This window comes from Octopus bimaculoides, chromosome 11, assembly GCF_046866305.1.
Source record: "Octopus bimaculoides isolate indiv1 chromosome 11, ASM4686630v1, whole genome shotgun sequence".
NCBI lineage: Eukaryota > Metazoa > Mollusca > Cephalopoda > Octopoda > Octopodidae > Octopus > Octopus bimaculoides.
In genome coordinates, this window is record NC_142938.1 from 9,064,348 (window position 1) to 9,091,959 (window position 27,612).

The 27,612-nt window shown below is 35.1% G+C and overlaps 1 protein-coding gene and 1 long non-coding RNA gene across 15 annotated transcripts in view; one reads left to right on the forward strand and one right to left on the reverse strand.

Annotated features, from left to right (window-relative positions):
• LOC106880009 (soluble guanylate cyclase 88E) overlaps positions 1–27,612 on the forward strand; it is a 298,134-nt gene that overhangs the window by 57,369 nt on the left and 213,153 nt on the right. For all 14 annotated transcript variants that reach the window (XR_016243587.1, XR_016243586.1, XM_089359439.1 and 11 more), the window contains exon 2: positions 9,964–10,037. Coding sequence is in view for 12 of the 14 variants with exons in the window: in XM_089359439.1 (XP_089215565.1) it covers positions 10,021–10,037 (17 nt within the window). In the remaining 2 variants the exon portion in view is untranslated. The remainder of the gene's footprint in view (positions 1–9,963; positions 10,038–27,612) is intronic.
• LOC149133174 (uncharacterized) lies at positions 18,736–26,283 on the reverse strand. The gene is made up of 3 exons (XR_016243585.1): positions 25,767–26,283; positions 19,742–19,867; positions 18,736–19,459 (listed from the first exon to the last, which is right to left on the reverse strand). It is a non-coding gene; the product is annotated as an uncharacterized LOC149133174 (long non-coding RNA).

Here is a 27,612-nt window from a genome sequence, read left to right on the forward strand (position 1 = left end):
ATGGGTGACGGTAACTTCGACGTTTCGGCCTGACAGCTTACATCAGACTGTCTGATGAAAGCTAGCAGGTCGAAACTCCGAAGTCACAGTCTTGCAAAAGTTTGATAAATATGAACTGAACCAAAAAGTTCCGAGTAATTCTACTTTAATGTTAAATGGGTTTTATCTATAATTTGACCCAAAATCAAATATCAAATGTGTGTGTTTGTTATAGTCATTTTCATTCATTCTGACAATAAGATTCCCGGCTATTTTTATATCACATTACATAAGTGATTTGTAGCTTTAAAAATGCATAAGCGTCATAATTTCTTTTCACCTCTCTCCCGTGACAGTGACAAAGTTAATTATCCATTATTGATTATGAAACGGCGGGCACATAAATTTATACACGATACACACACACACACACACACACACACACACACACATATATATATATATTTACATACATATATGTATGTACATACACACATATGTGTATATATATATACATACGTATTTATTTGTATATATATATTAGTATATATATTTACTGACTGACAGGCTTGGTTTTGGACGTCGTTATTTATTAATCCAAACATATAAGAATGTGAATGTGTATGTGTGCTGACATTTATATACACACACATATGCATACAAACACACGTACACACACGCACTTTCATGTACACGGACGCTACACGCGCGCGCGCATGTAGTGTATATATGGCAGACTTCAGAAAAGTGTCCGCCAACAAATCTCACTGATAATGTATTAGTCAACTCGACGTTATCGTATGTAGAAGATACTGAGATATTGAATTTATTTGGCTGATATAATTTCCACTGCTACTTTTGAGTTTCCATGTCCTGTGCGTTTCATCAGATGGAAATATCTGGCAAAAGACAAGAACCTTTAACTGAACGTATCTAAATGCGCGCGTCTCACTGGCTGACTCATATCATCATATAACCAATTCTTTCTCAGATTCATAGTTGCGGCTCTAAATTATTCAATTCATCTTACCGCTTTTGAGCACTCTTGTAATAATCTGGCACGTTTTTTAAATTTACTATGTACTTTATAGGAACACGTGATTATTTAACCGGAGACTGATGCTGCTGCTTACAGTTGCATACGGAGTAAGAGAGAAAGAGAGAGAGAGAGAGAGAGAGAGAGAGAGAGAGAGAGAGAGAGACAGACAGACAGACAGACAGAGAGTGAGTGAATATTCTCCTTAAGGGAAGAAAACGCTTCTAAGTCTATATTCTATTTTTAATTTTTCTTATCTTGAGTGATCTTTTTGCTGTGTGAAAGAGCGTATAATGTTTCCATATTTCCATAAAATCCATTTATTAGATATTCTAGGATTTGTAGATAGCGCCATTTCGCCCTCATTCAGGGCTCTTCAATACAACATAACTTGAGAACTTTATCGAAATATAAGTGTCTATTACACACTCTCCTTCGCTCTTACGCGCGCCTGTATACATGTGCGTGTGTATGTACTTGTTTTAAATATGTTTTAAACATGTTCAGATACACCGTTTTATCTTTTTTCATGTTTAGCACTTATGCGGTTAATTTACACTCACAGTTAGTGTTGTAGAAGATTGCGTGCGCGCTCGCGCACGTGTTACTTTAGCTTCACTCTACTGCTACCTGCAGGCGTCGATAACGTAAAGGTGAACGGAGTTATTTCATAAAAAGAGCTGCAATGTAAAATTCGAAGAGCTTCTTTAACGGTCCAAACACAATATCGTTCGTGTTTCATATTTCCTATTTAAAGCACTAAATAGGAGCTATATGATAGCAAATATTTCTCAGAAACAAGAGTTAACATTAGTTCAAAATTTACTTGAAATCTTCGTGGATTTAAATATATTCAGAGCGATAATAAAATTGTATTTACGGTAGCTGTAATTAAAACAGATCAAAGTTTTCCTGTTACAAAATATATATTTCCCTTGAGAAAAATATTGTTTTTGGTACAAACAACTACTTAATTCGCACACGTATTATCTTCATCAGTAGGCCACAAGCAATGGGATTTGTTCAAAATATACTCACTGTTAATATAAAGTAAAACTATGTGTGGTGCTACATCTGACTCAAGACAGAAGACGAGTGGTATGTCTAATGCAGTGAGAAACTTCTACTCAAAAAGATCAAGCGTTGAAGCTGACAGAGATATCTGATTCAAATAATTTTGTGTTGTTGGACAGAAGTCACCTGCATTGCTTATATCGCTGGTAAGGAGCTGAAATACCTACACAGTTAATTCAATATCTGACGAGCATGTCGACCCCTGCATTCGGAAATGGAATACAGCTACACTCTCAGTGTATAATTATTACCCCAAATATTATATATATATAGCCATATTAACCCCTTTAATACGTACTCCTTCTCCCTTACCCCTCTTCACTTCCTAAATCTAACATTGGTTTAAATGTCACGTCACAACTAAATCGGTTTCAGAATACACTTGGATAACAAGACTAAAGCCATGATTCTCATATATTTGATTCCTTCCTCTCAAGCACCATTTAGAATGATCGCCTAAGGAATGCTTTCCAACGTATTTAGTTACATCTTGACAACATTTATTTACATATAATCAAACTTTTTATAATCATTCTACGCTCTCCTCTGATAAGCACGTGTTAATTTCACCTTTTAAATTATAAAACATATTTTATACATTTATAACACATGTTTCACTAATATTAACTCAAATTCCCAACAACGTATTATGTGATTACAATTTTTTAATTTTTATTTTATGTTGCTATTAGAAATTGATCTTATTTCTTCTAAAACTTAAGTAGCCAACCTATTTCTGATATTAAATCAGGTTCTTAAATACACCTGATTATAATTTGATAATTTTAACAGCGCTCATATTTATCTTGTAACTAAATTCCTAGTCGCTCTTCTGCTACTTCTCAACTACAACACAATTATTTTAGCTTTCATACACATCACTTCTACTAACCACAACATATTTATAACATTACTCAGAAATTCAGAGAAATGATATATATCATCTGACGGTTTTCTTGCAGAAAACGTCTAGCAACAAAATAAATACTACCAATTTATCAACACTGCTATAGTTAAATAAATATAATTCTATTTTTATTCTATTTTATTTTCTGTTATTATACTTACAACTCCTACATACACCCAAGAATCTCATATTTACTCATACTATTTCATTAAATCCCTTCCTCATGAGATGTCCAACTAGACTTTTTAGCAAATATTTTCATTTTTTTTTTCCTTATTATATACTTTCTCTTGGGTCGCATAATCAAATATTTTATGCTATATCATATTTTTCTTTATCATATTATCCCTCACCATGATTTAAACAGTTGTTTACAGGAGTTATCTTTGTAGTCTTAACAACGAATACACTCGTAAACAATAGCAGTTAAGCAAATCTCATTGTATAAAAACATTGATCGATGTATATGTTTAATTCATTTAATTCACGTTACCCCACACCTAAACACACTTTCTATTTCATAATAAATTGTATGCCGTCTTCATTTTAAATATTTCATATGTCATATGAAATATTTCATATATTTCATATTATATTTCAAATGAACTGGTAATTTATACATTTCTATCAATATTGGTTTCAAATTTCGGTACAAGGCTAGCAATTGAGGGGATGGAGCTAAGTCGATTACATTGGCTCCAGTGCTCAACTGGTAATTATTTTATCGACCCTGAAAGGATGAAAGACAAAGTCAACTTTAATGGACTTTGAGCTCAGAACGTACGAAAATGCCGCTAAGTATTTCGCTCGGCGTGCTAACGACTTTCCCACCTCACCGCCTTCATTTCTATCAATAATGATTTCAAATTTTAGTACAAGGACAATAATTTCGGGGAAGAGGCTACGTCGATTGCATCGACCCTAGTACTCAACTGGTATTTATTTTATCGACTCTGAAATGATGAAAGGAAAAGTCAACCTCACTGAAATTTGACCTCAGAGCATGAAGACGAGCGAAATGCCGTTAAACATCTTGCTCGGCGTGCTAACGATTCTTGGCGGCTCACCGCCTTACAGATTTCCATCAATATTGATTTCAAATTTTGGCACAAGGGCAGCAATTTCGTTGGAGGGGTTAAGTCGATTACATCGACACCAGTGCTTAACTAATACTTATTTCATCGACGCTGACAGGGATGGAAAGCAAATTCGACCTCGGGGGAATTTGAACTCAGAACGTAAAGATGGACGAAATGCCACAAAGCATTTTGTTCGGCATCCAAACGATTTCTACCAGCTCACCATCTTTACACATTTCTATCAATATCAAAAAATACAAGACATCACCCCGCTTCTTTTAACTATTCTTTCGATTAAGAAAACCTTTCTGTTTTGACGAGCTGGCAGAAACGTTAGCACGCCGTTACAACAATATCGCTACTTCCCTACATTAACGTATATGGATGCAGATCCACAACCGTTCTTATATAATACACGCACATATGTCTTTTGGTGTGTATGTATTCTTTTATTCTTCTACTCTTTTACTTGTTTCAGTCATTTGGCTGTGGCCATGCTGGAGCACCGCCTTTAGTCGAGCAAATCGACCCCAGAGCTTATTCTTTGTAAGCCTAGTACTTATTCTATCGGTCTCTTTTGCCGAACCGCTAAGTTACGGGGACGTAAACACACCAGCATCGGTTGTCAAGCGATGTTGAGGGGGGGGGGACAAACACAGACACACAAACACTCACACACACACACACACACACACACATACATACATATTTGACGGGCTTCTTCCAGTTTCCGTCTACCAAATCACGAGGCTATAGTAGAAGACACTTGCCCAAGGTGCTACGCAGTAGGACTGAACCCAGGACCATGTGGTTGGTAAGCAAGCTACTTACCACACAGCCATTCCTGCGCCTGTGAATATAAATGTGAGATAATCAAGTGGGTAAATATTGGTCGACAGTATCATTTGTGCACCGCATGTTTGCGTGTTTAACTCAGTTAATCTATTTTCCACAATAGAAGAGATTGTATACGAAGACGTATAGCGGGTGACATGTGATTAAATGGCTTCTTGTACAGGAAAGAATAAAAAAAAAAAAAACCCTTCGTTCACTTCACCACCGTCACTTTTCGCCATACAGCAACCATGTTACAAATATCGCAGCACCACTTGGATGCAACACTTCAGCATACCAACGCCTTATAGAACTCAAAACGATATCTCCACCCCCACCACCTTTACCATTATCGCTGTCACTACCACCGTCACCATTATAGATCTTTACCGCCAGACAATATAACTGTCAGTTTTCTTTACAAACAATGAAAATGTCCGTTCAAGTAATTATCTTAATTGGCCTTTGTTGATCAATGTCGCGTTTTTCTATACATTCCTCCCTCCCTTACCCACCCACTGCTAACATACTCCCGTCAATACCTCGCCAGTTCATTACATCACCGTGATCAAACTCCAGTTTCTTCGCTCATCCCTCCTCCTCTAAATGCTTCATTATTTTTGAGTAGCTTCAACGTGGTCGCTCGGTCTGTGAGAAATAGCTGTCAAATCTCTCAAAAATCGTATTCTGGTCGTCTTACAAAAGGGGAGAACACGTTAGATAATATACTCCTAGATATATTGTACATGAATAAGAGATGGAATGATTATGACCAGAAAGATTTTGATCATACATTTACTCAATCAAAACTGAGTGGGCGGGGTGCTACGTAAGAACATTGACTCTACCCCCCACCCCAACAAGGGAACCGCTAAGTAGTTGCTTAGCTTGCTAGAAAAAGCTGCCAAACCCTCCTCAAATTACAGCCTACTGTCTTAGATAAAGCGATATTGGACAATAAAGTCCCTGATATACACAAAGCGAGCGTGTAGTACATGCTACCGGGTCACTCTGCATAAGCTAAAGTGTTCAGTGCAGAACCTAGAGAGGGCCTGAAAGGTGATACGGATACGCATACGTAAAGTGGACCTTAGTGAAAATACTATGCAACCTTTTTTAATTTCTTATCCGTGCAGGACTGTACATCGGACTGTCGTTGAATGTTTCTAGTAATACAGCAGTTTTATAATGAGAATAGGTTGCTAACCCAACGTACTGCACATGATCGCCTTGGATCATAGAGCTATTGAATCAGGATTGATCTGAGCCAACCAATAACAACTACTACCATTACTATCTAAGCTACCTCTATCCGTAACACCACCGTTAATAATAGCAATGTCGCTACTTCCCTACATGTAGCTATCTCTCGGTCAACCTCTCTCCACAACTCCATGTTTTCGAGCCAACGAGTAGCCTCTAAGTGGTCACCCGACCTGATAGTTATAGCAACTAGATCTTGTACAAGTTATATTACACCGCCTTGAAAAGAAAGAGATAGATACATTAGAAAATGTCGTAAATATGCAATAGCCGAGATCAGGACGGGGTAGCCCTAAATGGAACGCCTTTGATTACAGATCTGCTTAGAAAGGGTTGATTTGAGGTTTAACAACAACCACAACAACAGCAACTCTATAACTTTGGCAGTAATAACCATATCCAGTAACATAGTTACCACAACCACCACCACTACAACAGCCACAACGATATCAGACGGCCAATATGTAGGTAAATTAGGGCGGCGAGCTGGCAGAATCGTTAGCACGTCGGGCAAAATGCTTAGCGACAGTTCCTCCATCTATGCGTTCTGTGTTCAAATTCCGCCGAGGTCGACTTTGCCTTTCATCCTTTCGGCGTCGATAAAATAAGTACCAGTTGAGCACTGGGGTCGATGTAATCGACTTACCCTTCCTCCGAAATTGCTGGCTTTGTGCCAAAATTTGAAACTAATATGTAGGTAGATAAGTAAGGTTGCAAGTTGGCAAAATCATTAGCACGCCGGACAAAATACTTAGCGGTATTTCGTCTGTTGCTCCGTTCTGAGTTCAAATTCCGCCGTGATCGACTTTGCTTTTCATCCTTTCAGGGGTCGATAGAATAAGTACCAGTCGCACACTGGTGCTGATGTAATCGACTTACCCCGTCCTCTGAAATTTCTGGCCCTGTGCCAAAATTTGAAAGCAATTTGTAAGTATATTAGTATGAGTTGAATAATGAGGATACGAGAGAAAAAAAGCGGAAAATGAAGTGAAAAAGGGCAAAATAAAAGAAGTTGGATGACAGCCCAGAAAAAGTCAATATAACTTATCGAATATTTAGTGCATAGTTACTGACATGATACATTTTTATGGGTCGGTTTCTTTTATCTTTTGCTTGTTTCAGTCATTGGACTGCAGCCATGCTGGGACACCTCATTGAAGGAGTTTAGTCGAACAAATCGATCGCACTCCTTATTTCTAAAGTTTGGTATTTATTCTATCATTCTCTTTAACCGAATCGCTAGATTACAGGGGCGTAAACAAACCAATACCGGTTATTAAATGGTATAACCAATACCGGTTATCAAATAGCTACTTAACACACAGCTATGCCTAAAAATAAAAGCAAAAAACCCGAAACAATAACGTCAGTGATGCACAAACATATAAAATGGAAAGAGGACTCGTTCAAAGAGGAGATCTCATATTCTATCATAAGTGCATCTCACAAATACTATTGGGCGTGTCAACAAATAAACTTGATAAAAACATAATTCATTTTCAACAGATTATGTATCCGGTATATATGTATGTGTGTGTTTGTGTGTGCGTGCGTGTGTATATGTGCATATATGTATGTATGTATGTATGTTTGTACGTAGCTATCGGCGAGAAGTTCAAAAGAGTGCTCAATGCCAATGGGTAAGTATTATTTATGGCTATGAGAGCTGGAATCTCATATCTAGCTATTCGAATTTCGCGTTCCTACCCATCATACTTCTAACTCGATACGAAATGCTGGATACTTCGTATCCAGAAACGTGAAACTCAAAAAAAATGTAAGATGCCAGCTTTCGCAATCAATTGTGTATGCGTGTGTGTGTGTGTGTGTGGAGAGAGAGAGAGAGAGAGAGAGAGAGAGAGAGAGAGAGAGAGAGAGAGAGAGAGAGAGAGAGAGAGAGAGAGAGCATAGGTGTGTGTGTGTGTGTGAAGACGGCACGCGTTAATCTCGAAAACACTGGAGAACGTGTGATAAAGAGCACCCGCTGCAACGATTTGAAGTCCAGTCCTCGTTTCACACAGTCGGCCGTGGATGTAACTTTATTGTTCTTAAGAGTGATCGTGAGAAGTTGCCAGCTCCCGAAAATCTGTCCATGATCTTCTGTAAGCCTTCTGCTGAGTTTGTAAAGATAGCTGCATCGTCAGTAAACAGCACGTTTCTAACCTTCTGTAAATAAGATTTGACCTTTAGTTAATTTATTCTGAAGAGTAGCCATCAGACAGTTGAATAGCACAAATAATATGCCAATAGTGATGACGTGAAGATACATATTTGCTGAAATCGGTTCTTCCCTCCAAATTCCCGTCATACCGCACAGTGATTATCTTATGCTTATTAACTTAAGGTAGTCAACTAATGACTAGTAGCAACTGAAACAGATCATTTGTTAATGAAGGCCAGGTACATTAATTAATTTTGCTCTCGTCGCTTTTCTTCATACTGGCATTGTAAAAATATGTCTATGGCAGCTCTATAGGTGCAGAAACCATATTTCGACTCAAAGATATAGTTTGTCAATTATACTAAAATGAGATATGCCTCTCTAAACTTCTGTCGCTTTAGTATCCCATCTATCTCGTGGAACTGCACTCATTTTCTAGAAATTAAGAAGTTTGTGGAGATATTCAGGGAAGATTGGTTCGCCACATTTCAAAATTTCGTCGGGGTTCGATAGGGTTTTGCTTTTTTTTTTTCATGCAAAACCTTCTATCGTAACAATGTGAATGACTATTTCAAGTTTGTCTCCAAACTGAACTTTATCTGATGTTCTTTGCACTGAAGAAGAAATCTTCTCAGAGTCTGTTGCATGGAGAGCATCATGTTCAGCTTGTCTCACTGAAACTTCTATGGTTGCAGCCTGACCTTCAGGCAAACAAGCGAATCGTCTGCATTACAAACTGCACTGTGGTATGTTTTAGTCGGCAAATAATTTTTGAGATAAGGACACTTGATAGTGACAATGACTATGTTGCGCAAACATTTAGACTGTATCTCCAGGATACTCTATGGTGGCTTTTAAAACCAAAGTAGATGTTGGTGACACATAAACTGTGATAAGCACAATTCTAGGAGTTGTTGACTATTGGCCATTATGTTGCCAGTACAATAGTGATCTAAATAAATAGTCCAAGCCTTCTAGTTTAGCACTGATGTCGCCTATTATGAAGGGCCCTTTTTATTATAAAAGATATTATCTTGATAATAATCTGCTAAGTACTCCCGTACCACTTCTCTTCTAGTAATGTACAGTTATTGGGCGTTAAATTCATTGTGTTGTTTTTCTTGTTTATTTCTCGTATTACACTTTATGGAATCTATTTCTGCTATATTCTGGTCCTATACCACAAAGAATATACTAAGACTCAGGCTGCAAATATGTTGACGTAGATAGTCTTGTTACTGAGATAAGATTTTTAAATGTTTTTGAATGTCAAAATGTTCATTTTTCATTTTCATTTGCAAAACTTTTTTTTACTCATGTCGAAAGCATTTGAAGAAAGCGAAATTTTCCAGGTCCTTTATAATTTCCATCTCTGGAATTCTAAACAGCCAGCTCCACTTGTCAGTCTGTCTCATTGTCCTGTCATCTTGTATTTATTCAGTGCAAAGGATGTCTCAATGCCCTCGCCAAATTGCTTGACCAACTTGGGGCGGGGTTCATTTGGGACATACAATTTTAGATCCTTCATGAAGATAAAATGGTGGATGGACCTCGTCTTCCCACTTTAGTAACCTATAGTATTCCTGTTTTTTTTAAAATTTACTTATTTATTTATTTTCTTTGTTTAAAGGTTTTTGCACCTCGGAATTACTAGCTGACTCGTGAAATACACACACAGACGAAAACCATGAGCGACGAAATAGGGTAAGAATGTATTTTTGGTTGTGTATCCTTCTGATTACAGTTGTATGTTCATATTGTTAACAATATTACCCTTGATTTAAGAACTTCACTCTCAGTGATCTAATATCACGTAGTGGCATAATTATAGCTAATAACAGTGGAATAACCACATCTGTGAGTAAAATAGCAGAACCATGAGTAAGCAAATTAGTAGATTGTGGTTACGGATAGTACCATTTTTGCTTACAAACTTCAGCCGTGCATAGAGTGGTGGAGCGCCAGTCATCAATAATAAACATTACAGGCACAGTATAATTTAGAAGTGTTTCGTTACCTCGCAAGACTGACTACAAACACTCCCATTGTCATAGTCAGGAGGTGAATGAGCTTCTTCAGATTGATTTGCTTTGAATATACTTTACGGTAACGAAAAATTTCTTGTGAATAATGCAATATTTGTTGTGTTTTGATACTTACCAAATAGTAAACATAAGATAGAGCTTTATATTTCATGTTTTATGCATATGTTGAATCTGATTCTCTTCCATTATTTCGTACCCTGTTAAAGTGTTCTCGGTGTTATTAAACGGTTTAAGTCTGTCTGCATTATTCAGTGAGAGTGTTAATTGTACCTAATTTAATCCATGTCTGTCTCAGAGAGAGATCCTTCTTTATAGGTGAAATATGATGGAGCTTACTCTTGCTGTCACAGCGATACATTCAAAGGGGATATTGTCAATCCTTGGGTAGAAATTGTAGCCTATTGGGAGCGTTTGTTGTAGTTTATTATTATCAACTCTAGTGTATTAAACTACTGCCCTAGTGCTAATAAACAGCCTTGATTGAACAAACTTGCAATCAAAGGCATTTCAACTATGATCAAGCCATCTTTTCTTTAGACGCAATGTATCTAGGACTATATAACCTAATGTATCTTTTTTGAGACGGTAGAATGTAATTTGAGGAATATGTGACTGATATTGGTAGTAGCCTCTTAATGGCTCTTCCGTTGTGGATTTTAATCTAGGAGAAAGTTTTTTCTTGACACAGAATGGGATATTACTGATAGACAACTACTTGGTTTCCATATTTAGAATCATATAAACTTAATCACTGAGAGGTAAGTGTTTGTGATATGGTAAAGGCCTCAGCCTTGTTCGTGACATAAAAACACCGAACTTGATTCAGCAAGCTGTGATTCTTGACAATCCGCAATTAATCAATTAAAATAATTTCATTTCCACAATTTAACTTAAAATTTATTACTCCAGCATTCAGTTAGTCACTAACAAAACTGATATTTCATTTAATTTTGCGTTTCCATTTCGAAGTCACTGAACAGTGACCCACATTTCCTGGAATTATATTATATTATATTACGGGTTGCAACTACAGACTGAAGATAATATATCATTACAGCTCATATTTCACTCTATAAAATCTGTCATCGCAGAATATAGGTGACTGTAGTCAAATTTCTCGAACGTATTGTACGCTTAGGATGAAAGTTAATTACATCGACAAACACATCATATACTAGGAACACTAAAATGTGCTGTTTTTGACTGCCCTTAATTGAAACAAGCCACGAAAGTACTCTTGTTGTAAACTCAGACCGCTTCTTCCTCACATTTTACTTCCTACTCGTTATACAGCTTTCACACTACTCGCACCACTGTTTACTGGCTACATCTTCCCTCTCTTCTCTCTCTTTTCTGTCTCTCTCTCTATATATATGTATCTATCTTTCTATCTCTCTCTCTCTCTCTCTCTCTCTCTCTCTTTTCTCTCTGTTTCTGGTCACATCAGCTTGTCTACATCACTCCTTTACTACATCCATTTTCTCATTCGCAATTTTGCGCCATGGATAATACGATCTATATTTATTAGCCCTCTTTCTCTCTCCCTCATCTCTCTCTCTCTCTCTCTCTCTCTCTCTCTCTCTCTCTCTCTCTTTCTTAATCTTTCTCTCTCACACTGAAGAACGACTTTGTCCGAAACGTTAGATTCTTTCACTCTACACGGTTAACCAATTCAATAAACTCTTCTATACAATTACTTATGGATTGATTTCTTTTTGCCCATTTCCACGGATTCTAAATTATGCCGACCAAATTACATTTGTTGGATTGAATGCAGAAATGTAACGTTCAGAATTGTGTGTGTGTGTGTGTGTGTGTGTGTGTGTGTGTGTGTGTGTGTGTGTGTGTGTATGTGTGTGTGTGTGTGTGTGTGTGTGTGTGTGTGTGTGTGTGTATCAACACTCATCATGTCCACGATCAAGGTTTTCAGCAGGTTGATTACTAATACTATTCATGGTTAACTTTGAGTGTGTTTGAGTTCTAATCACTTCCACGGTGACTGGCACGCAACGGCAGGATTTGAATTCCGAGTACAAAGGGCCGGATAAAGTACCGCAAACAATCCTGTCCGAACCTCTAACGATTCTACCTGCACCGAAACTAGTGTGTTCGGACTGTACTGAAGCGGTGATTTGCGGTCTTCCGGTCGTCATACTCGTTAGATATGTTCTCAAAAGGAGTTTCAGAACTCTAAACAGTACAGCTAAATATTTGTACTTTGGTCTTCGGAGGAAAAAACCTTATTCCACACTTCTCACGTTCACGTTGAAAGAATAACTGCCATAAGTTAATTAGCAAGTTATTTTTAATGGATTGGCCTTCGATCCAGGTGGAAGATTTGTATCTGATCACCTCATAGTTATAGAAACTGACTTGAATCACCGGCTCAATAGATAACTGTGGTTCCTGTAAGAGTTAACATCATATACAAAGCTGGTTTCTCATATTCCTATCGAAACGTAGTCACGTTGATCCAATTGTCTTCCAGAAGATGAGATAAAATAATCGAATCCAGTATTGGAAAAACGTCTAATTCCAGTGCTATATTATCGATTATGGTGATGTAACTATTTGCCTTCAATTAATATTGTATCCGCATCATCTAAACGCTTAAGAAGATAATTTGAAAGTGGTAAATTAAAATGCGAAGTTCCTCTTGATAATTGGAACCTCATTAAATTATTGGCAATAATAAAACCAATGACGGACTTTTGTCTATGCATATAGAGGTCACTGTATATAATAAACAAGCACAAATACACATACAAACACATAGAAATGTGCACACACTCTAACATAAACACACATGTACATGTACACACATACTCTCTCGCTCTATTTCTCTCTCCTGGAGGGATGGTTATGTTTGCATATATATATATATATATATATACATATTATAAAGTGTAAAGCTATCTTTAAACGCGCGCATGCGTATGCATGTACATTGTAACTATTGTTGCCTTGTTGTATCTATTGTCATCGCTGTCATCGTTGTTGATTAGGCTCTTGTTTTTTTTTTATTATTAATGTTGTTATTGCTTATATCGATGTTTTATTTTAATATAGCTATTTAAATTGTTATTTCCCCTTTTCAGTGTTTTTGTTGCTGTTGCTATTGTTATGATATTTTCCTTGTCGTCCGTCATTGTAGTGCTGGGAAGGTAATTATTGCTAAAAGGGTGATAATGTTAGTGTGTCAGCTCTCTTGTCTTTTCTTCTTTTTTTTTTTTTTGCTTTCTTTTTGTTTTCTATGGGGTGTGTTTTGGTGCTGATGGCAGTAATTGGAAAAATACATTCATTTCAATGAATACCAGCAGCATACTACACACTGACGACCGTTGACTGAACACTATTCAATTTTTTTTCTCCGTGTTTTTCTCCTTGTCTCCGTATTCTTTCTGTTGAAGAGCGTAGCTCGAAACGTCAAAGACTTTCCGTATTCCCGAGCGTCATACTAATATATACTTTTGTTATTTACACCACCTGTCCTCGTCTGTTGTTATTATTTGTATATTCTCCCATATATATATATATATATATATATATATATATATATATATATATATATATATATATATATACATATATATATATATATATATATATATATATATATATATATATATATATATATATATATATATATATATATATATATATATATGTATGTATATATATATGTATATATATGAAATATAAAAATATATATATATCATATATATATATATATATATATATATATAATATATATATATTTTTATATTTCATATATATATATATATGTATATATATATTACTTATATTGTATATACATACAACCACATACACATAGACAGGCACGACCGTACACACACACATACACACACACACACACGCACATATAAACCTATAGTCACCGAGGTACTTTTAATGCACCAGTAAGTAATTTATTAATCGAACCAGCTAACAAGAAATTGCTATGTATGCCAATGGGACTCTCCGGTTTACTTAAGAGTAGATTTATAATCAATTCCGCTACAGATGATTAACAACGGTATTCAGTAACTAATAAAATCCCAACACACTATCGTAATTCAACCTGCTGATACCCCTTCTTTCCTGCTCGCTGAGATATTGTCAACAGGGACACAGTGTTTATATCCATCTGTATAAAGTTTATAGATATATTCTAAAGTATGTATAAATATATAAAATTTATACATGTAGTCGCAGGCGTTGGTATGCGGTAAGGAGTTTACTTCTAAACCACATGGCTTGGGATTAAGTCTCACTGCGCGGCACCTTGGGCAAGTACCCTATATCAGGGGTTTTCAAACTGTGGTCCGCGGACCACAGGGGGTCCGCAAGGACAAGACAGGGGGTCCGTGGACAGCAAATACTTTTTATGGGCAATTTGATTTTATATATGTTTTTTAATCGAAATCTTTTAATTGACAATAAACCTATTTGTTAAATACTGTTAAATAAATAAATGTAAAAATATGTTATTTTAAGCAAATATTCATGTATAAATTTCATAAGCGTTTATAAGGGGGTCCCTAAGGTAAAGCTTGAAATATAAAGGGGTCAGCAAGTCAAAAAGTTTGAAAACCCCTGCCCTATACTATAGCATCGGGCCGGCCAAAGCCTTGTGAGTGAATTTAGTAGAAGTAAAACGAAAGAATCTCTCATAACTTAGCAGTCTGGCAAAAGAGACCGTTAGAATAAGTGCCAGGCTTAAATATTTTTCAAGGCGGTGCTCCAGCATAGCCGCAGTCTAATGACTAAAACAAGTAAAAAAAAAAAAAGATTAAAGATATATTCTAAAAACTTATATAGATTATAAGGTGCAGCAGGCATGACATTGCAACCATCATGTGTTTTCGAGTTAAGTCCCGCTGGGCGGTACATTGGACAAGTGTCTTAGCTCCTGCTTAGTTAATTTTGTAGACGAAAACTGTGTTGAAGCTCGTTATATATATAACGAGCTCGTTAAAGTCTGTCATACCGGCCATGACGAAGGGAAATAGCCCTGAAACTCGAGTCGCCTTTATATATTTATATTTATATATTTATATATTTGATCCTTTATATTGAACACTCAATATTTCATCTACATTCAATACTTTCTTTCATGGTGCCATCCATTTTTATTTTATTTTATTTTATATTGTATATTGTATATTATATTATATATTGTATATTCCATATTCTATACCCCACATTAGTTCTGCAGGAATATAAATAAAACATAAAAAACAGACAGTGTTGGAACTCTTTTAAACAAAATAATATATATATATATATATATATATATATATATATATATATATATATATATATATGGGTGTGAGTGCGCTTATGTGTTTGTATTTGTCTTCTTCAACCGCTTGACAACGGATATTGATTTACTTATGTCTCCTTAACTTAGCAATTCGGTACGAGAGACCGATAAAATAAATAATAGGTTTTAAAAAATAAATACTGAGGTCAATTCGTTCGACTGATAAACCTTCAAGACGGTGCTTCAGCATGGCTGCTGTCCAATGGCTTAAACAAATAAATCATAAACGATAAAAGACACTCTGTAATATAGAATTATGCCTCTGAAACAAAATGGTACTTCTCAGTAATTAACTGATACATATTTTACCAACTCTAGAAGGTTGAAACACACACACACATACACAAGGTTTGAGCGCAGGACAAACGGCACAAAACTAAGTAACACAAGTCATTTCAGGAGTTGACTTAACCCGTTGCTCCATTTCACACCACCACTGGCTCATGGCTCTCTTTAGTGGTGACTTCGTTCTGCTACAAGCCTGGACCAAACCGGACTACGAGCACATTAATCAGAGAATCAGTCCAGCGACAGAAGCAGCTGAACTACACTGGCCATCTCAGTTTTTAATATGTCCGATACTTTCTGTGACATAGTATCATGTATGCAGACGAGGTCCTTCTGTGTCCAAGATACGTGAAGTACCCATCAACGTTTCCATCTTTTGCAGAAAATTGTAACTCGAAACGTAATGAGATGTAACCAAATACTTCAACGCATTCTGTCCTAGACTGTGATCTGCAACTCAACCGCCATTTTTACAAATGAGTTGAAACAGAGAAGCGCTGTCCATATTTCTAAACAATCGCTTGAACATGAGTGATGCATTACATTGTTTTACTTCAAAGTTTTTAAGCACCAACATCGACACCACCATAATAATATAGTTACTATCATTTTGTCCGTTTCAATGTTTCCGGTATATTTTCTTCGTTTTATATAATTTTCACTAAATCGCCTCTTCAATTTTCTTATCTCGCTTTTATTTCATTTCTTCATGGCGACAGTACACTAGTTTGTTTCTTATTTTAATTTATCCCCAAAGTTCTTTTATGACGATTAGCCTTTATCAGTATAGTCCATTTTATTATTATTCCTAGCTTAGCTTAAAACAAATGTTCACAGCTTTAATAATCGTATATGTTTTACGATAATGCACCACATTCCGCCATACTTATACCATTCAGAAGTAGTTGGGATGCTTTCAAAGATGCATAAATAGACGCATTTGTTCATTCACGCACATACCCATACCCATTGATGAACACACTTATATACACAGAAGCACACATACACATACTTACAAGCGAACACGCATACAGAAATATTCAAACGTTCATTTGTAGATGCGTTCATACACAAGCGTAGAGATGAGATGCAGATCGAAACGTAAATATCTTACGTCGTTAGAAGTTTATTTCAAATGATGGTATTTTATTACATACATTTATATGCTTACAGTTCCTTTTGCTCAGCTGGAGTTCACTTTTATTTTATATACGTATTTATTTATCCATTTATTTATTTATTTATATTAGAAAAAGTTTTGGTAATTGAGATAGCTGTCGCCTCAGGTTTTATCCTTCTTACTACCCCGCTGCAAACGCTACAGTTTAGACATGCGCATTGTTGTTAACGTGAATGTTCGCGACATCTTCATCAAACACTTTGAATAGTTTTACTGTAAAAGTTTGGTGTTCTTAGTTTTTAGTGACTATATTGGTTCTTTCGCTTTACAAAATACCTTTAGAATGACAATTTTATCGATGCCTTGCACAATAAACTCATAATAAGATGCTACTTCTGTACATATACATATATGTGTGTATGTACATATATATATATATATATGTATATATATATATATACATATATATGATATATATATATATATATATATATATATATATATATATATATATATATATATATATATATATATATATACAGATATATATATGTATGGATGTATATGTGTGTGTGTATGTATGTATGTATGTCTTTCTCATTTTGATTGAAGATTCAGCGTTTTATTTGAAACCGGCCACCTGCTCGGTATCAGGTAAAAATAAAAATAAAAACAGTATTTTGTACGCATGTCTGCCTATCTCTGCATGTGATATCTAGTTCCCTTCCGGTATATGTGTGTGTGTGTGTGTGTGGCTGTCTGTCTGTATGTGTGTGTGAGTGTGTGCATACGGAGAAAGAAAGAGAGAGGTGTATATTACGATAGATAAAACTCCCCCGAGGGAATGGTTGTTTTTCGTCTAGGAATTATTTAGTTTTAGTCCAAATGTTTAGTTTTGAGCTAAATATGAAACTTGAAGTTGGGAAGTTTCACCTGTAACGGACTATATCATATACATATGTGCGTATATATATATATATATATATATATATATATATATATATATATATATATATATATATATATATATATATATATATATACATATATATATACATACACACATACACACACGCACGCACACACGCATGCGCACACACAAACACACACACATATATATATATATATATATATATATTATGGCGGCGTGCTAACAATTCTGTCAGCCCGCCTCCTTAATAATAATAACGATTTCAAATTTTGGCACAAGACCAGCAATTTCCGGGAGGGTTTAAGTCGATTGCATCGATCTCAATGTTCAACTGGTATTTACATCGAACCTGAAAGGATGAACGGTAAAGTGAACCTCAGCGGAATTTGAACTCATAACGTTTATGGCGGACAAAATACTGCTAAGCATTTTGCCAAGCGTGCTAAAGACTCTACCAGCTCACCGCCTTCTCCCCGCCTTAATAACAACAACAACAATAACAATAATAATAACAATAATAATAATAATAATAATAATAATAATAATAATAATAATAATAATAATAATAATAATAATAATCCTTTCTACTAAAGGCACAAGGCCTGAAATTTGGTACTTATTTAATCGACCCCGAAAGGATGAAAGGCAAAGTCGACCTCAACGTAATTTGAAGAACATGAAAACAGACGAAATATCGCTAAGCGTGCCGACGATTCAGCCAGGTCACCGCTTTATTAATAATAATAATAATAATAATTCCTTCTACTAAAGGCACAAGGCCTGAAATTTGGTGGGAGGGGGTTAAGTCGATTACATCGACCCCAGTGTTTCACTGGTACTTAATTTATTGACTTCGAAAGGATGAAAGGCAATGTCGACCTCGGCGGAATTTGAACTCAAAACGTAGCGGCAGATATAATACCGCTAAACAATTCGCCCGGCGTGCTAATGATTCTACCAGCTCGACGCCTTCTTAGTGATAATCTTTTCTACTATAGGCACAAAGCCTGGATTTTAGTGGGGAGGGGACAATCGATCACATGCCACCTCCCCCTCCCGTACTCGACTGGTACTTAATTTATCGACCCCGGAAGGATGAAAGACAAAGTCTACCTCGGCGGAATTTGAACTCAGAACGTAAAGACAGACGAAATACCGCTAAGCATTTTGCCCTGTGTGCTAACGATTCTGATAACTCGCAGCCTTCGTAATCTATCTTTATTATAACGGTGAAAGCTGTTTATTATTTAGGTATGAAACGGTTACTAAAAAGAAAGCAATTATTAAAGGCTTGACAGTCTGGAATTTTTTTTTTTTAATTCATGTTTCCAGAAATTTCCTGTAATTTCGATTTCGGAAGTTTATTGAATATTTGAACGTCAATTTCTTTACAAATTTGAATATTCGTTCCATTCACTGCGGAGTAGATTTAATAAACAATATTAAGTCATTGCAGCCGAAAATTTCCGTTTACATTTGCAAGTCTCTCACTCTCTCTCTCTCTCTCGCCTCTATTTTCATTAATGATAATTTAATATATATTCATTTCAATGTTTTCATTTCAAGTTTTAATTCGCTGTTTTCAAAACCCACAATTTATCTTATATACGCAATGTAAAAAAAAAAAATATTGAATGATAAAATAGCTGTATAATTTTGAGGCTTATTTTTGATAAAATAAAAAAAATTTTAATATACCAGTATACTTCTTTTCTTTAAATTAAGAAATGATTTTGTTGGCATGGCTGTTTTGAACGCTGTTTAAGTCTTACAGTAATAACTGTGTGATCGCTGCTATTTCTAGCACACTAAATATATAAATTACTGCAAGAAATTGAAAGAAATATTTACTAAGCAAGTGAGATTTTTTATAAATTGAAGTTTTCAGGAAAATTTACTTTCTGAACTTCCATTTATTATTGAATATTTTAAGTTCGCAAATTTAGATATTCAGTACAAGATAGATTTTAACGAACTTTTATGTTTTCGATTTTTTCATTTATAGTTTATTTCATTCATTGTTTGCAATGTTCTCTTCCCGCTCTCTCTCTCTCTCTCTCTCTCTCTCTCACACACACACACACACACACACACACACACACACAACACATTGTCTCTCTAATATAAACATACACACACACACACACACCAGGTTTGACCAACAGAAAACTGCCATCACCCCGAAATGACGAAAGGCATTCGAACTCAGAACATGGAGACTGACGAAATACCGCTAAGTATTTCACCCATGCTTAATAATAATAATAATAATAATAATAATAATAATAATAATAATAATAATAATAATAATAATAATAATAATAATAATAATAATAATAACGGTAATAATAAAATTAGCAGAAAGAAATTGGCACGCCGGAATGAATGTCACGGAGCATGTACTTTCGTTTCTCTATATTTTAAGTTCAAGTCTTAACTTTCATCAGTCCAGAGTCAAGAAGAAATAATAATAATAATAATAATAATAATAATAATAATAATAATAATAATAATAATAAACTATCCGTTATAAGCTATAATCGATTAACCATCATGCCTTACAAAATGTCCTTATGTCAAACAAAAGAAAATCGTTAACCATTCATTTAATTATTAATCAATATGCTTAATTATCACCCGTATAATATTTTTCATTAACATTCTTTTCTCTTCTTTTAGCCTACTTCCTGCTCTTATTTCCCATTCTACTCGACTACCTCGTCTCATACTTAATCTCTCATTAAGATACATATTTTTATATCTTATTTTTATACCTTTTACCTTTTCTCTATCTTTTTCTCCTCCTCTTTTTTCCTGTTTTATCTTCTGTCCCCACTCGTCTTTCCATATCGTCTCCCCTTCATTTTCTGCTGTCCTGCAATGATCTCCCTACTTTCTGTTTGCTTCAGTAACCGTAACCGCCCTTTTTTTATTCTTTCGGTTTCACTCTGTGCCTAATCAACTCTACTCTCTCTCTTTCTTTCACTCTCTATTTCCCCCCTAATAACTTATTCTTATCGTCAGTTATTTCCTTTCACAAATTGATCATGCTCTCCTTTCTCATTCAATCTCATCTCCCTTTTATCCATTCTCTCTCTCCCTTTCTTCTCTCACTTTCTTTTTATCTCTCTCATCCTCGCTCCTTTCTCTCCCCTCCATCTCTCTCTTTCTGTCTTTCTCTCTCGTTTCTTGTTTCTCATGTGTGAAGCTCCGCCTTCTTTGTTTTATTACCAGTGATGTAGTTGATGATAGATATCTCTTTCAGTGTAGTAATTACAAATTCGGTATTTTGGAGCAATCTCGAGTATAACCAGCCGAAATTGCAAAGATAATCTGGAACTCGACCGAGGAAAGAAAACTCCGAATGACTCGTCCTTCTTTTCTTTGTATCGTCTGTCTGGACGTATTGCGTTCTTGTCCCATTTTTGTATTTTTTATATATAAATATATAGCGGCGTACGTACACTTTGGTCTATATATATATATATATATATATATATATATATATATATATATATATATATATATATATATATACATATATGTATATGTATTTTATTTAATATTTATATACACATACATATAGTCTTTATTTATGTACCTACCTACGAAGCTTCTCTTTTTGTAGAATATCCCTGGCTGTCAAACAAAAAAGGTTACTATAGTTAAAAAATTTATGGCTAAAACATGGCTGGCAGCTTGGGCAAGCGTGTTCTACTACAAGGCGTCAGTGGATTTGACAGATACGGAAATTAAAAGAAACCCGTCGTATATACATATGTGTGTGTGTGTGTGTGTGTGTGAAACTGAGTCAAATCAACAATAATAATGGGTTTCAAATTTTGTCACAAGGCTAGCAAGTTCGAGAAGGGTTTAAGTCGATTACATTGACCCCCAGTGTTCAAATGGTACTTATTTTATCGACCCCGAAAGGATGAAAGGCAAAATCGACCTCGGCAGAATTTGAACTCAGAAAGTAAAGACGGTCAAAATGGTACTAAGCATTTTGTCCAGCGTGCTAACGATTCTGCCAGCTCGCTGCCATAATAATAATAATAATAATAATAATAATAATAATAATAATAATAATAATAATAATAATAATAATCATGATAATAATAATAATAATAATAATAATAATAATAATAATAATAATAATAATAATAATGACAATAAGAACAGCAATGTTCTATGGAAGAAAAGAAGTGGTTTAATTATCCACGTGAGACTTTTAATGCTGGAATGCATCAAGAAAATTCTTTGATCTTACCGTCTCATGATTGGGACTGTAGGTAGTGAAAGAATTATTGGGAGACTGCTCATTAGAGATGATGGCAAGATCAAACAGGAATCCTGATTAGTAGCAATCGTTGAATTAGCATTACACCTGTCTTTCATAGTTTGAAATAATGTAATTCTGTGTATGTGTTTTTTTGTGAACTGGTGTATATCGTTCGGGGAGTGTTTATGCTTGTATTGGATATAAAAGTGGCCGGACTTATTAATTGTGTAGACGAGTACACGTGTATGTAGATATGCGGTTATGTTAGTAAGTTCAAAATTGCGAACAACACACACACACACACACACATCAGTTAGATGCCCATAAGAGAAATTGACTGTTATACATATTGTCGAGTTGTATATTCCTGGTTATGTAATACAATCTGCAAGTACGTAATCATCGGAGGAACGCGCACATAACACACACACACACACACACACAAATAAAATAAATACACGCACACACGAACACACACGCACTTACACGCACACACACACAAATAAAGTAAAAACACGCGCATACATGCACACACGAACGCACACGCACACGTACTTACACACACACACACAGAAATATGTTGGGGAACCGGAGGGCCCTTTTAGAGCCAGATTAGATATTCACTGGTCCTCTTAGAATCCAAAAGAAGTGCAACGTTACAACATTAGCCAATTATATATGGCAATTGAAAGAAGGAATGCCGTACAAAAATCAGCTGGAACAACCTGGGCCATACCTGAAAGAAAGTAAGCGGTGTAAATCTTACTTGGGCGAAAGGAGAATAATTCTAGAAAATTCGCACGATCCGAGTAGCTTAATGAACACACAAACCAAAGTTTTAGCCGCCGCACTCATGACAGAAAATTTGTTTTATAAACATGGCTTTCAACATTTTCGAACTAGAGAACGGAAAACATGTACCATTGAAAGTAGCTCTTATTTGCCCCACGGAAAATGTTATACCGTTTAATTTCGCTTTTTATCACCACACAGCTAACCAGGACTTTATATTCACCTCCAGCATAGATAGATAGATAGATAGATAGATAGATAGACAGACATATTACACAGATAGATAGATAGATAGATAGATAGATAGATAGATAGATAGATAGATAGATAGATAGATAGATAGATAGATAGATAGACAGACGGACGAACGGACGGACGACAGATAGATAGATAGATAAATAGATAGATAGATAGATTACAAAGTTGGTTGAAAAGTTAAATAAAAAAATTAAATAGTTGCGTAACAAGAGAGATAGACACAAAGTTAAGCAGGAAGATAGAGATAAACAATTGGATAGATAAATAGATATATCGTTAGTTAAAAAAAAACAAAACAGGTAAACAGATAGCTAGACTGATAACATAGACACAAAGATAGTTGCAAAGATAAATAGGTAGATTGATAACAACACAGACAGAGACAAGCAGGCACCACTGATAGACACCAGATAGTTAGTTCTAAGACGAAACCACATGTGTCCATCATTGCGTGAAAGACATGTTGGACTCTCCTATACACACAAGCAAACACACACAAACATACATACATACATACATACATACATACATACATACATACATAAATACATAGACACACACACACACATATATGAGTATATATAAACATACATACACATACACATATATGTCTGAATGTGTATATATGCATATACACACACATATATATATATCGATACATATACATACGTATATATAATATATATTATATAAATATATATATATACATGCACACACGTGCACGCATAAATGGTGCGGGTGTGTAGGGGTGCGTGCGTGCGTGCGTGCGTGTGTGCGTACGTGCGCGTATGCAGTCCAGCAGACGTGCTCTGGTATCATCCTGCAAATACGGTAAATAGTTTCTGTCTGGTTAATATAGCTTCGAATCTACCAGAATCGCAGAAACTTCAGTCATCTGAAACCGTCCAACATATCACATTTATCCTCGTTGGACCTATCCATAACATAGAAAGCTGCCGTGCAATACAAAAAAAAAAAAAAAAATTATGTCTTAAACGATCTTTTCCGTTCAGCCTCGCCACCAAATGAGGTTTCTTGTTTTCAGGTTAGCTTTCTATCTGTCCAATACAACAATGACAAACACACTGTAGTTGACAGTAATACATGCAAATGTATGTACGGACGCTTGAACGTACTCTTGTATGTGCCTCTGCGTTATTTATTATCAATATTTAGTTACAATATGTATACATAGGCATTCGTGTTTCCGCTAATTAAACTAATGTATAATTGTTCATGCGTCTGCATATACATACATACATACATACATACATACATACATACATACATGCATACATGCATACATACATACATACATACATACATACATACTTACATACGTACGTAGTACGTTTGCAATTATATGTATCAATGTTCTTTATGCTGAGTTACGAGAAATACAATTTTACCGTAATCTGAAGTATTACTCAATACTTTTTGTAGAGTACATATTCTTTAATAAAAGATGCAGGCTGGCTGTGTGGTTAGAATCTCGCCTCCCAACCACATGGTTCTGTATTATATTTGATGCATTTTAATTGGGGAGATTATTGAAATTTAGGCTTTTTTCTTAGTGAGGGCTAAATAGATAATATTTAAGTATTGTTTAACTAAAAGAGTTTTATTTTTCGAAACAATTCATTTCGTTTCCGGTAAACTGAATATATATATTGCACAATATTTATATTTACAATTCTCCATAAACAACGATTTTAGTGAACTTTTTGTTTTCATCGCTATGATATCATTTTCTGGTTCATTCGAAGGAGCCTCGACTGCTATTTCTTGCAGGCCGAGTAACCTGTAAAAGCTTTCACGGCTGTGAATATTTGTATGTTAGTAATAATTGAGGAAAACGTTTAATATAAAAAGAAGGATTAGTTTTTATATTCCACAATGTTAACATTACAGAGAAACATCTAAGCCCAAAACAAAGTGGTAAATGATAAAAGTTTCAGTGAATTGTTTTTATTTTCGATAAGGAATGTTTTCATGACCTTTTGTTCATAATTTCTCAATGGTTGTATATCAACAAATGTTTATGCGGAATATAATACATTTACCTTACAAACGGCAGAATTGACTCTTTTACTAACTAAAGGCTTTTATACAAGTTAACAAATCTAAAAATAAGTACTTGTAAGTGACAGTAACAACGGCATTCAATAAATCAAAATAGGTTTACGGTAGAATTAACTGTTTTACTGACTGAAGCTTTTAGTAAATCTGTCATTATTTTATTACCTTTCTCTTTCTTCCAGTCTCCCTGTCATTGTCTTTCTCTCTTTTTCTTCACACATTTTGTTTTATTTGAAAGTGAAATATTCATGACCATGTTTTTCGGTGGTATGCGAAGAAAAAAAAAGTTTTCAACGAAAATAAAACACAAACCTTATTTTTCCTTAAGTTGCATATGTGAATTCACTGCCTTTTTTTTTTTTTATTCTTCAACAAATAAATTACTTGGAAATCATCGACTGCGTATTTATAAGGGAGATCAGTAAGTTATGACGTTGTAATGGAAATAAATCGAAACTTTCAAATGAAATATAGAACAAAGGAAAATATCAAATACATTGCTTCCATGCAACTTTCTCTATTCAAAATCGTGATTGAAATGACATCATAATAGAACGTTTTATCAAATTCCACGAAATGTCTTGTTTACGAAACCATTGAAACAGCGTGTCTCGGACAAATGGACGGAGAAATGCTGCTCTTATAGTATAGTTTCCTTGCATAAATACATCCTCGCCATCGGCATATCCTGTCAGTATTGTTGATGTTATATCTGTTCGATTACCAACCTTGTACCATTGCACAAACGTGAAGAATCCAAGTTTTTAAGAAGACTAACTGAGACTCTTCAATATTTATTTGTGATGTATAGTACACCAGGTGGCCCTGGCCGTTGAGAAACTCAGTGGAATAATTCGTAGCTTATTTTGAGATCTAAAACTATCTGTAGCATGAAATTATGAATGATTTATCCATTGAACATCTTGACAGCTTTATTGATTGGAACATCATTTGTGACTGTGACAGTTGAGTCGAATGTTGCAAAAGACTTTATTTATTGGTTAGATCAAAAAAGCCTTTAAATAAAAAAAACCTTTATCAAACCATAGATATTATCAGAGATAATACCAGTATTATGCTTTTCGCCGGCTCAATATGCACTTACAAAAAGAATGAGTTGACATACACGGTATCACACAACACAGAATAAAATTAGATAGGAAAACATTTATAAAAGATACATTTAGCTAATACAGTAATCCTCACAAAAAAACAGACCATGAATGATTCAAGTAATACTAATAGCCCAACAAAATTTTAAACTATGCATTCGAGTTGCATACATTACTCACATACAAAATATAAATTGTCACTGACTGATAATGTATGAATCGTACGCCTAAAAATTAAAATTCCGGTGATAATGTCAACAACAATTACATCAGCGCAGCTTGCTATGAAGAAACAGAATCACTACACACACACACACACACACACACACACACAGAGAGAGAGGCTCGCACGCGCACTACACTTCATCAAAAGGTACATGTAGGTGTGGCAACGTTGATAAAAGCCGTTGCATTTTCGATGCAGCACAATATGTCTGTGTGTGGGGGGGGTGTACACACACATTCACACACACACATACACACACACACATACACACACATATGTATGTATATATGTACTTGTATACATACATACACGCATGTATAGTAATGTATAAACTGGTGTAAATCGTAATTTTTGCGTTTCTTATGCTTTTACTCCTTCATTCCCAATTTGCGGCGTTCTTGCTTGTATTTAAGTTAAAGTTCATATTCATAGAACAATATTACTCAATATAAAAGAATTTACAGTACTAATTTATGCAATAGTTGAGAGTAAAAATTAAAAGTAATTATAATCACAACCTTTAAAATGTGATTTCGTATCTAGTATCGTTCATCGTTGCTAGTAACGTGTAGTGTGTTACTTTTTTAGTCTAAAAAAACATGACTTTTATATGAAATAAGTGTCTTAAGTTAAAATACTAGAGAAATGCTATCCGAATGGTTTTAAATAATTATATGCAGAATCTCTGCTTGACCTCACTAACATGCTTTTTATGGAGAAAATAGTGCTCCGCCCAACAAGGGGAGAATGTCCTGGACCTCTGTTTCATAAACAACACGGCATTCATTCATAATGTTGGGGTGACACCGACGACTTACTC